General features: G+C 40.4%; 1 protein-coding gene across 4 annotated transcripts in view; it reads left to right on the plus strand.

The window, feature by feature from the left end:
- Positions 1-12,605, plus strand: part of NAV3 (neuron navigator 3) — a 375,406-nt gene that overhangs the window by 200,462 nt on the left and 162,339 nt on the right. The window contains exon 1 of one of the 4 annotated variants that reach the window (XM_081483948.1): positions 3,952-5,142. The exons of the other annotated variants lie outside the window; for them this stretch is intronic. Within the exon in view, the coding sequence (XP_081340074.1) occupies positions 4,623-5,142 (520 nt within the window). The 5' untranslated portion in view covers positions 3,952-4,622. Of the gene's footprint in view, positions 1-3,951; positions 5,143-12,605 lie in introns of those variants that run through there. 4 annotated transcript variants of the gene reach the window in all.

Here is a 12,605-nt window from a genome sequence, read left to right on the forward strand (position 1 = left end):
GAGATTCTGCCAGATGTAAACTGAGCTTTACTTTTCATTTTACTGGAATTATTTAGAAAGTTTTTAGATATTTTTTAGTACATACATCCACATATGTCCCTTGTTTTGCATAAGGCTATCTACCAATGTTTATAACATTTATTTAATCCACTTTTTAACCTTTATCTAGAATTTATATTCAACTGAAAAATGATGGTAGATGCCAAACTGAAACAGAATCAGCAAAGCCAATATGTCATTTGTAATTAAATAATTGGATGAATTCAGGAAGTAAGAATTTAGATTAAACAGAGAGATAAACTAATGGTTACATGTGTCTTTTTCTGACTTTTCAGACTCTGTATTGAATAATGGGAAATACTTCATATTTAAGACCTTTGTAAATGATCATTTATCTTCCTTCTTTCTTGGACATTTATAAAAACTAAGATGATCAAGCTCAGGTCATTTTAAATCAGTTTAGATCTTCTACTTAAATAGTTGCTTTGTAATTGTGCTTACTAAAGAGATCAAAAACATTCCTTTTCAGAACATTGTAGTAGCTATGTTTTATGTGAGGTATTGGCTAAATTAGAGTGATTCACATTTTCAGCATTGATTGGGGGTGTTTGTCTCTTATACCCTGAGGCTTCCTCTTCTGCCTTGTGTAGCATACATTTAAACAGTTTAATATAAATATGTATGAATACACCCATGTTTAAATGTACTCCCAAAGCAAGCAGAGATAACTGCCTCTAGAGAAGCAATAATTAGGTTCCCAGCTGTTGTTCAGGGCAAACTTAAGGATTTATGGATATAGTTCCCAGAGGAAGAGCTACTATAACTACAAGCTGACAAAGTCTTTAAACAAAGAGACAAACGCAAATGCCCTTCTGATGCTTCTGTCTATTACGATTATGTCTTCAAAATAACCAGCCCCTCATTACTGAATCCAATCCCCTTCCTAAATTCACTTCTACAGGAAGATTATATGTTTTGCCCCACTGAATCAGAATGGACCATGTGGATTCGTTTGACCAATAATCATGAATGGAAAAATGACATGAGCCATTCTTGAGCAGAAACTGGTATTTCTCATCTCTTTTTCCCTCTTTCGTATCAACATATCCCAGACTGTGAGAAGTTGCTCTTTTATTATGGTTCTTAGTATGAAGGGTACTTGGATCAGAACTGCAGCCAACATAGAGTGGACATTAATGTGAGCAAAAGTGCATCTTTGTTACTGTAAGCCACTGACATTTCTAAATCATTTATAAATACAGTATAACTTAATCTAAGCCAGAATTTCTCAACCTCGGAACCACTGACATGTAGTCTGCATAATTCTTTGTTGGGTGGGAGGAGGTTCCCTGTCATTGTAACATGTGTAGCAGCATCATTGGCCTCTACCTCCCAGCTGTCAGAAATACCACACCCCTATTTGTGACAAATAAAACTGTCTCCTGATACTGCTAAATAGCCCCTCAGGAGGACCCAGTTGAAAACCACTAGTCTCAGCCTATATGTTCTTAAAGTGGGGTTCCAGAGTCAGCAGTATCTACTACATAACCTGGGAATATGTTAGAAATGCAAAATCTCAAGCTCCTTTCAGACTGTCTGAATGAATAGGGCTGGGGATGGGGCACCGCCGGCTAAGTTGTAATAAACCCTCAGAGAGGTTCTGAACATTTAGGTTTGAGAACCGCTGGTCTAAGCTGACTGGTACACAAGTTTCCTTGTGTAAAGAGAGGGCATCATTATTGCTTTTACTTATATATGCTCAACTCTTGATGCCTCAAGGATAAGAATTCCATTTTTGGTGGATCTGTAAGACTTAGAAGATGCTACATGTGTACTTTAGCATAATACCTATCAAACAAATTAATGTTTTCTAACCTTAACAAATTTACTCTGATCTTGTAATCTAGGTGATTCACTGGATCACAGTAACTCCAAATGAAGAAAAAAATAAGCAAAACAAAATTCCAAAGTGGAGTAGCTTTCTAATCTTTAAAAAAAACACTTTATAAAATGATGTTTTAGAAGAACAGTTTTCAGTTTCTATGATTTAGCCTTTGTACCCTCATTTTATTTAAGTGTGATATTTATTTTTGGCTGTGCTAGGTCTTTGTTGCAGCACAGGCTTTTCTCTGGTTGCCGCCAGCAGGGCTAGCCTTTAGTTTCAGTGTGCAAGCTTCTAGTTGGGTGGCTCCTCTTGTTGCAGAGCACAGACTCTAGGGCAGGCAGGCTTCAGTAGTTGCCATTCCCAGGCCCTAGGGCACAGGTTCAATAATTGTGGTACTTAGTTGATCTATGAGCAGCAGGTGGGATCTACCAGGATCAGAGACTAAACCTGAGGCTCCAGCATTAGCAGGTGGATTCTTTACCATTGAGCCACCAGGGGAGACTTAAGCACATTTTATATAAACAGAATTTATTTTTGACGAGTGGAGAATTGAGAATCTGTACTTACAATTCACAGGTTCATTTAATCGCAAAATTTTTTATCACAGATAATTGCCGTTCTTTCCATCTGATTCTCTTTTATGTATCTGTGTACTGGTGGTCCCTCTTGAGCTTGAGCATAAGAAACAATTAATTTTGCAAAGTAAGTTGTTATCATATGTAAAGGTGTACGCAGTGTACATTGTAATGATAATTTATGTAGTTAGAAGATTGGGCATCCCCCTACCCCCAGCTTTGGCCTTCCTTGGTGGCTCAGTGGTAAAGAATCCACCTGCTAATGCAGGAGACTTGGGTTTGATCCCTGGGTCAGCAAGATCCCCTGGGGAAGTAAATGGCAATCCACTTCAGTATTCTTGCCTGGTGAATCCAATGGACAGAGGAGCCTGGTAGGCTATAGTCCATGTGGTCGCAAAAGAATCTGACATGAATGAGCAAATAACAACAACAACACCTAGTTGAAGTTAGCAATATGAGGTGAAAAATCAGAATTAATTTGATTATATTAGCTCAGAAAATTATGTGCTAGGGAATTATATCACTTTGAATGACACAAATATTTTAATCTGTTTCTCCATGCTTCCCCCTTTTGGAGAGGAATGTTTATGGACAGAAAAAATCTCATAAGCTTTTCCTTGATACACTTCTCATTAGCTCTCAGTAGAACACGGTCTCTACTATACTTGATAAGTATTTTAAAAGTCTTCCTAAAATCAGAATTTCAGGATGGTTATTGTAACCAGTGCAAGATAAATATAAGAAATTTACCCTTTAGGTTTTCTGCTTTTTATCAAAAGATTAAAAATAAAGAGCTGACTACACAGTGATAGGTTTATAGAATAGACTAGGAAAAATGCTCCATGTCAGAAAACATAATATACATTTTATGTTTTTGGCACGTCACTGTCTTCCACACACTTAGCCATTAACTCTCAATTATATGTTTTGAGTAAAAATATCCCTTCTCCAAAGGGAAAAAAAAAAAAAACTTTTAAAGGTTTTATTTTTTGCTATTTTTATAGGAAGAAACCTTGATTTTTATTGTACAATAGGATTGTATAATGTTAAATATCTTCAAAATAAAAAGCCCTTGAATTTGCTCTTTAAAAGAGAAGGTGAAGTCTTTCCCTTTAAACCATTATCTGCCTGCCGGTGGAGAGTGTCATGCTCTGTTTTTTTAGGTCCTTTACACTCTTGAATTTGATTTGTGCTTTTATAGCACGAATCCCAACATTCAGAAGACAGATCTGCCTGCTTCAGCTGCCTGCAGCTATGGAGAATTAGTCTGTCATTCTCAGTGTCGTGGAGTGTGTGTTATGTGTGAGAGTGAGTGTGTGTGTGTGTGTATGTGTGTGTGTGCATGCGCGTGCCTCTGTATCTGAGGCGGGGTAGCCTAGAGTGATTCAAACGTGAAGAGGGTTAATCGTGTAGCATCTCATTCAGGCTTGGCTTTGAAACCTGTGGCATGCTAGGCTGGACAGCCGCTTCCATGCCTCTGTTTTAATTTAGCAGGATGTTTGCTGCCATGGCAGCCAGCAGCATCCACTGCAGCAGCAAGGAAGAGCCGTAGATCTGCGAATGCAGGTGGAATACTAAAACACGAGAGGCTCGTGCCGGGCTGGCTTCAGCGCTTAGTCTGCTCTTACGGGGCTCTGATGAGGAGGCTCTATGTGCTACACCGTGTCAGTTCCTTTAGAGTTAAGGGCTGCAGACCCAGATCAGTGAAGGGCTGGTGAGAGACAGAAGAAAAAAAAAAGCACAGCCAGAGACATCTGGGGTGCTTGTGCTTCACTTCCTCGCGTTTGGGAATACAGAAGCTATAGAGTGAAATGTGGACCCATCTCCCTGCTGAGACATGTGATTGGATGAAGATTGGAAAACGTAGTTGGCTTCCTGTGCTACTTTGCAGCTGGAGAAGTGTCTGGTGAACTCTCTTCTTCTTCCGATATGTCCAAGCAAAATGTTTGTAAGTACTGCTGATGAGGGTGATGACGTGGCAAGCTGGATTGTGGGCAACTCATTGATTGTGCTACAGCTCTAGAATCTAACGTGAATGTCTGAACCTGGCCTGGGCTTTTCTTGAAGTGCATGTGTTAATTATAACCCAAAGGGCCGGTTGGCATCTCTGTGCAGAAAGACAATATGAAGTCTAATTGAAAAAGAAGCCAATAAAGAGAGCCATGCAGCGGCCGGCTGAACTCTCTGTGTTTCGGAGCAAAGAAGTAAGGCCAAAGAGAGCTTGTCTTCAGAAGCAGAAATCTCTGACCAGCCTGTCCCTCACCACTGAGGGGGAGAGGCGCCCTGCTGTGCGCATTTCCAACTGGTTTGGAAATGCCGCCAAGGCCAGCCAGAGGGAATGCAGCTATGCAGAGAGGCGCTCGCTCTCCAGGTGCTTGTCCCGCTCCGCGCAGTCCCTGTACCACACCAGCCTCCCTGGGGCCTGGAGCCTCCTTCCCGCCAGCCACTCAGGTGGTGATAACTTAGAGGAGTGGACTTCTGGAAGAGGCTTGGAAGGTGACAGTGATGAAGACAGCCGGTCTGAAGATGAAAATGTGTCCTCCAGGCCCGGCAGCCTCAGCAGGAGCTGGGCTGAGGAGGAGGGAGAAAGCTGCCTGCGGGAAGGCACAGCCCATCTGGATGAAGATGTCATCCTGACGATGCTGGGCGATCTGGAAGAGGCCCTTTACACTGACTTGTTAGGTAAGTCGGGTCTGCTCCTGAAAGGAGGATGGAGTTTTAAGGAGCTGCCCTTTTGCATGAGCCATAGAGCTTCTGTTCTTCCTACTGACTTTTTTTTAAAAAACCATAGTGACTCAAAAGAATTTTGAATTCCTTGTTTCTTGAAATGATTGTCTTTGGCAAACTGAACTATGAGAAGTAGTTGTAAAGTCTACATGGAGAAAGTAAATAGCAAGCACCTGCCCTGGGCATTATTGGCTTGGAGTCTAGATGGCCATAATTAAGTGTTCACAATTTAAAACTCCAAATGTGCTTTTTACTTAGTCATCAGTAGGGCCTATTTATTCAACTTCTCTCAAGGTGACCTCACCACAGATTTGGAATGAGGAATCATGGAGCTTGTGGGTCAATTTTTTTGTGTAGTCAACTGTCTCCTGCTGCCTCCCTGGTGTCCAAATAGATGGCCTTGTTTGTACCTCAGTGACAAGCACCATTCATTCTAGTTACACTTCCAGAAATGCAGAGGTCTCTTCTGACAGCTTGACTCACTTTTTAAAAAGTGTTGGACAAAAAATATTCCTGAGTGTGTACATTATAACTATTTAAATAACTATGTAGATGAGTGTGAACTATTCTGATGCTTTATAAACTAGGCCTTTTTGATGACATGATTGTTTGGAGTAACTTCTGATATAATCTTTAATTAACTACGTATGAATAAGTCTGAAGTAACTCTTTAGTTCGCCACCTGCCTGAATAGGTAAACTGTATGAATGCAAAGTGAAATACTTTAAATCCAGTGTTCTACTGTACCATATTTATATCATAGGGTGCCTTCTTCAAACATTCATAAGCATTTAACCATTGATCACATCCTCTTTTATATCAGTGTGTTTATTTCCACAAAGGCCTTCATATAGGACCCCTTATATTCACAAGAATTAAACCAGACTAGTGATCTCTTTGTTTCTGATTCATTCAGCTGATGCCAAATATAGGTTTGCTTTTATTCTCTTTGTAGACCTTCCTGTTACAAGAGGTTTTATGAGATTTTCTGGAATTTCAGTGAACCAGCTTTAGAAGAAGAAAGCTTATAGAGACAGCAGAGGCAAATATCGCTCCATTTTGTATGTCAGTTTAGCTTTCAAACAAGAATGCTTCCACAGTTGAAGGAATGGTGATTTCTGAATCTGAATATACCAGGTGATCAGACACTGAAGATTTACTTCTTCACCATTGTGTGATTTCTGTGATGAACTGCTTCTCATAAAAAAAAAAAAAAAGCCTGCATGCAGTACAAAGGCAAGAGAAGGAGTCTTAATCCTTAAGACTCCTTTTTCTTCTCTTGATCCTCTGAAATGGTAGAATCAAATCACATTTGTCTTTTGCCTTGAAAATGGTAGCATTTATCTTGTTCTGAGTACCTCTTATGTAAGTATTTTCAAAGACATGACCGGAGTGAAGTCTTCTGACGGCGTGTGTTGGTTGTTCTGTTAAATTATAGCAGGCTGTGGGTGGGTGTGTATGTGACACATGCCTTTTTGTGCATAAATAACTTGGAGCATTACTGTCAAGAGGGTCAGCTCTCTGTAGGTGTCTGTGTAGTCCGTGGCTTTTAAACAGAGTGTCTGCTCGTTATATTTATGGTATTGCTCTCCTTAAGGCTTTTTTCTCCCCCAACAGATGCCAGTATTCAAAGATGCAGATGAGAAAGTAAGAGGAAGAGTTTATTCAAATAGCTCTGATATGAATGGTCATATCAAGATAATGAAGCACTGCAAGGCAATTCCCTAAATAATGATGCATTTTAAGTTGGTAGATATATCCAAGCCCATAGCACACAGGAATTTCAGGATTTCTGCCACGTGCTTAACTGGGTTCTGCTTCTGACTCAAAATGGCCTCTTCCAAGTTAGTTTTCAGACAGAGTTCCCTGAGTTCAACTCTTTATTCTTATATATTCTAATAAATCAGGCAGACTAGGGTTTGTGTTATAACTATATAGGAGGATATTTAAAAGATAACTAGTAAAACTGCTAGCTATATTTTGCTATTTTTGCCCCCCAAAGTGTCTGGTTTACTCTAATGAGTTGAAAAATTTTTTATCCAACTCCCTGTTGGGGGTAATCCACAAAACTAGGGTGATTTCTCCAAATAAATCGGACAGCTAAACTCTAAAAAATAACGTTTGTAATATGGCTACTGTAGAAGATATAATTCTTTGTGAATAAGATTCATTCATATATAATTTGATTTCCTCCTAAAAGATGACAGGACTGGCAGTGTTAATTACAATGCATGTAATTAAAGTCTGAAAAATAAGAGCAGGACCACACAGTTTAAGAGTTCTGTCTGCCATTAAGTAAAGATGCAGATGCGCCAAACTGAGCCTGTTTTTCTGTGTCCTGCTCAGAGAAGAGATGTTACAAGCAAAGAGAAAACGGTTCGCACTAATGTTGAAAACTCAAAGTGAATGGCAGAATATGGCCTTCTGGAAAATGTGTGTATAAGCCTTTACTATTTTGTCTGACACTTAGGAGGCTTCCTTCAAGAATAATAGCTAGATTTAAGGTTATAAAAGTGAAACAGAATACATTTTTGTGACTAAATACATTTCTCATTAAATACATTTCCTTCTAACTTTTGTTACTAAATATTTAATATCATTTGTGCCTTTATGTTTGACCTTTTAGGTTGACATTCTCTCCCACCACCATGTCTCTAGACATCACTTGGATACAAATTTACAGGATGTTTCAAGCTTGTGCCATCCTTAGAGGGTTTGCAAGTGCATTTAACTTTATATTGCCTTTTGTGGGTCACTGAGAACATTTACTGCAATAAATTTTGATTTGGTTATTATCTTTCCATACATGAATGAGGCAGCAATTATGTTCTGTTCAGTAAGTGCTAGGAGGAAAATGTCCATTTGTCTGATGGTTATGAGTGGTGCAGTGTCATGAGTAGATGTCATGAGGAGAAAAGCCAGAGGAGGGAGAGAGGTGATGGTTCTGAAATATAAAGGAAGCTGTGTAAACAAGCAGTAGGTTCAGTAGGAAGAATCCAAGCACTTAAGATGCCTGTTGGATTGGAAGAAGGAAACTTAAAATGTGATAAAGATGTTTAAAAAAAAATGCTGAGTGAAAATGGAATGTCTGCTACTGGAGATCAGTGGAGAAATAACTACAGAAAGGATGAAGGGATGGAGCCAAAGCAAAAACAACACCCAGTTGTGAATGGGACTGGTGACAGAAGCAAGATTCAATGCTATAAAGAGCAATATTGCATAGGAATGTGGAATGTTAGGTCCATGAATCAGGGCAAATTGGAAGTGGTCAAACAAGTGATGACAAGAGTGAACATCGACATTCTAGGAATCAGTGAACTAAGATGGACTAGAATGGGTGAATTTAACTCAGATGACCATTAGATCTACTACTGTGGGCAGGAATCCCTTAGAAGAAATGGAGTAGCCATCATAGTCAACAAAACAGTCCGAAATGCAGTACTTGGATGCAGTCTCAAAAACGACAGAATGATCTCTGTTCGTTTCTAAGGCAAACCATTCAATATCACGGTAATCCAAGTCTATGGCCTGAGCAGTAATGCTGAAGAAGCTGCATTTAACAGTTCTATGAAGACCTATAAGACCTTCTAGAACTAATACCCCCAAAAGATGTCCTTTTCATTATAGGGGACTGGAATGCAAAAGTAGAAAGTCAAGAAACACCTGGAAAACAGGCAAATTTGGCCTTGGAGTACAGAATGAAGCAGGGCAAAGGCTAACAGAGTTCTGCCAAGAGAACACACTGATCATAGCAAACACCCTCTTCCAACAACACAAGAGAAGACTCTACACAGGCACATCATCAGATGGTCGACACCAAAATCAGATTGATTATATTCTTTGCAGCCAAACATGGAGAAGCTCTATACAGTCAGCAAAAACAAGACCGGGAGCTGACTGTGACTCAGATCATGAACTCCTTATTGCCAAATTCCGACTGAAATTGAAAAAAGTGGAGAAAACCACTAGACCATTCAGGTATGACCTAAGTCAAATCCCTTATGACTATACAGTAGAAGTGAGAAATAGATTTAAAGGACTAGATCTGATAGACAGAATGCCTGATGAACTATGGATGGAGGTTCGTGACATTGTACAGCAGACAGGAATCCAGACCATCCCCAAGAAAAAGAAATGCAAAAAAGCAATATGGCTGTCTGTTGAGGCCTTACAAATAGCGTGGAAAGACGAGAAGCGAAAAGCAAAAGAAAAGAAGGAAGATATACCCATTTGAATGCAGAGTTCCAAAGAATAGCAAGGAGAGATAAGAAAGCCGTCCTCAGCGATCAATGCAAAGAAATAGAGGAAAACAATAGAATGGAAAAGACTAGAGATCTCTCCAAGAAAATTAGAGATACCAAGGGAACATTTCATGCAAAGATGGGCTCAATAATGGACAGGAATGATAGGGACCTAACAGAAGCAGAAGATATTAAGAAGAGGTGGCAAGAATACATAGAAGAATTGTACCAAAAAGTTCTTCATGACCCAGACAACCACGATGGTGTGATCACTCACCTAGAACCAGACATCCTAGAATATGAAATCAAGTGGGCTTTAGGAAGCATCACTACGAACAAAGCTAGTGGAGGTGATGCAATTCCAGTTGAGCTATTTCAAATCCTGAAAGATGACATTGTGAAAGTGCTGCACTCGATGTGCCAGCAAATTTGGAAAACTCAGCAGTGGCCACAGGACTGGAAAAGGTCAGTTTTCATTCCAATCCCAAAGAAAGGCAATGCCAAAGAATGCTCAAACTACCGCACAATTGCACTCATCTCACATGCTAGTAAAGTAATGCTCAAAATTCTCCAAGCCAGGCTTCAGCAATACGTGAACCGTGAAATTCCAGATGTTCAAGCTGGTTTTAGAAAAGGCAGATGAACCAGAGATCAAATTGCCAACATCCGCTGGATCATCGAAAAAGCAAGAGAGTGTCAGAAAAACATCTATTTCTGCTTTATTGACTATGCCAAAGCCTTTGACTGTGTGGATCACAATAAACTGTGGAAAATTCTGAAAGAGATGGGCATACCAGACTACCTGACCTGCCTCTTGAGAAACCTGTATGCAGGTCAGGAAGCAACAGTTAGAACTGGACATGGAACAACAGACTGGTTCCAAATAGGAAAAGGAGTATGTCAAGGCTGTATATTGTCACCCTGCTTATTTAACTTATATGCAGAGTACATCATGAGAAACACTGGGCTGGATGAAGCACAAGCTGGAATCAAGATTGCCGGGAGAAATATCAATAAGCTCAGATATGCAGATGATACCACCCTTATCGCAGAAAGTGAAGAAGAAGAGCCTCTTGATGAAAGTGAAAGAGAAGAGTGAAAAGGTTGTCTTAAAGCTCAAGATTCAGAAAACTAAGATCATGGCATCCGGTCCCATCACTTCATGGCATATAGATGGGGAAACAGTGGAAACAGTGGCTGACTATATTTTTCTGGGCTCCAAAATCACTGCAGATGGTGACTTCAGCCATGAAATTAAACGAGACTTACTGTTGGAAGGAAAGTTATGACCAACCTAAACAGCATATTAAAATGCAGAGACATTACTTTGCCTACAAAGGTCCGTCTAGTCAAGGCTATGGTTTTTCCAGTGGTCATGTATGGATGTGAGAGTTGGAGTATAAAGAAAGCTGAGTGCTGAAGAATTGATACTTTTGAACTGTGGTGTTGGAGAAGACTCTTGTGAGTCCCTTGGACTGCAAGGAGATCCAACCAGTCAGTCCTAAAGGAGATCAATCCTGGGTGTTCATTGGAAGGACTGATGTTGAAGCTGAAACTCCAATACTTTGGCCATCTGATGAGAAGAGCTGACTCATTGGAAAAGACCTTGATGCTGGGAAAGATTGAGGGCAGGAGGAGAAAGGGATGACAGAGGACGAGATGGCTGGATGGCATCACTGACTCGATGGACATGGGTTTGGGTGGACTCAGGGTGTTGGTAATGGACAGGGAGCCTGGCTTGCTGCAGCTCATGGGGTAGCAAAGAGTCAGACATGACTGAGCAACTGAACTGACTGAAATAATGTTGAAAGTAATTCAAATATCAGTATTATTAATATTAAGAAATTTGCAGATAGGTGATTGAAATGCAGTTTGATTGCAGTGTAAAAGTTCTCCCTGAGGGAAAGGGCTCGGTGACAGGGTACGTGTAAAGGTATATTTTGGGAAACTTGTACAAGGGCAATATTGTTCTTTCTTTACTCCCTCCAGTAAAATTCATCTTAACACTTTCTTCTTTAAGAATCTTCATCTCTTACCATCACTTAGAATCATAGGCTTCTCTACTGTGTGACATGTTATATATACTACCACATCAGTATTAACTTTAGTGTGTCCCCAGTTTGGTCTCATCCTTCACTATTATTTTTTTTCTACCACTTTTAGTAAAACGCTTTGTTTAATTCTGCCTTTCCTTTGACTGTAATGATGTTTTTTTCTGTTGTTGTTCATCGCTCAGTCGTGTCCGACGCTTTGCGACCCCATGGTCTGCAGCACTCCAGGCTTCCCTGTCCTTCACTGTCTCCCAGAGTTTACTCAATCTCATGTACATTGAGTCAGTGACACTATCTAACCACCTCATCCTCTGCCACCCTCTTCTCCTTTTGCCTTCCATCTTTCCCAGCATCAGGGTCTCTTCTAATGAGTTGGCTCTTCACACCAGGTGGCCAAAGTATTGGAACTTTAGCATCAGTCCTTACAATGAATATTCAGGATTATTTCCTTTAGGATTGACTGGTTTGATCTCCTTGCAGTCCAAGGGACTCTCAAGAGTCTTCTCCAACACCACAGTTCAAAAGCATCAATTCTTCGGCGCTCAGCTTTCTTTATAGTCCAACTTTCACATCCATACATGATCACTGGAAAAACCATAGGCTTGACTAGACGTACATTTTTTGGCAAAGTAATGTCTCTGCTTTTTAATACACTGTCTCAGTTCAGTTCAGTTCAGTCGCTCAGTTGTGTCTGACTCTTTGCGACCCCATGAATCGCAGCACGCCAGGCCTCCCTGTCCATCACCAACTCCCGGAGTTTACCCAAACCCATGTCCATCGAGTCAGTGATGCCATCCAACCATCTCATCCTCTGTCATTCCCTTCTCCTCCTGCCCCCAATCCTTCCCAGCATTAGGGTCTTTTCCAATGAGTCAACTCTTCGCATGAGGTGGCCAAAGTATTGAAGTTTCAGCTTCAACATCAGTCCTTCCAGTGAACACCCAGGACTGATCTCCTTTAGGATGGACTGGTTGGATCTCCTTGCAGTCCAAGGGACTCTCAAGAGTCTTCTCCAACACCACAGTTCAAAAGCATCAATTCTTTGGCGCTCAGCTTTCTTCACCATCCAACTCTCACATCCATACGTGACCACTGGAATACACTGTCTAGGTTTGTCATAACTTTT

This window comes from Giraffa tippelskirchi, chromosome 4 (assembly GCF_054371585.1).
Source record: "Giraffa tippelskirchi isolate mGirTip1 chromosome 4, T2T-mGirTip1v1.2.pri, whole genome shotgun sequence".
In the NCBI taxonomy this organism is placed as follows: Eukaryota; Metazoa; Chordata; class Mammalia; order Artiodactyla; family Giraffidae; genus Giraffa; species Giraffa tippelskirchi.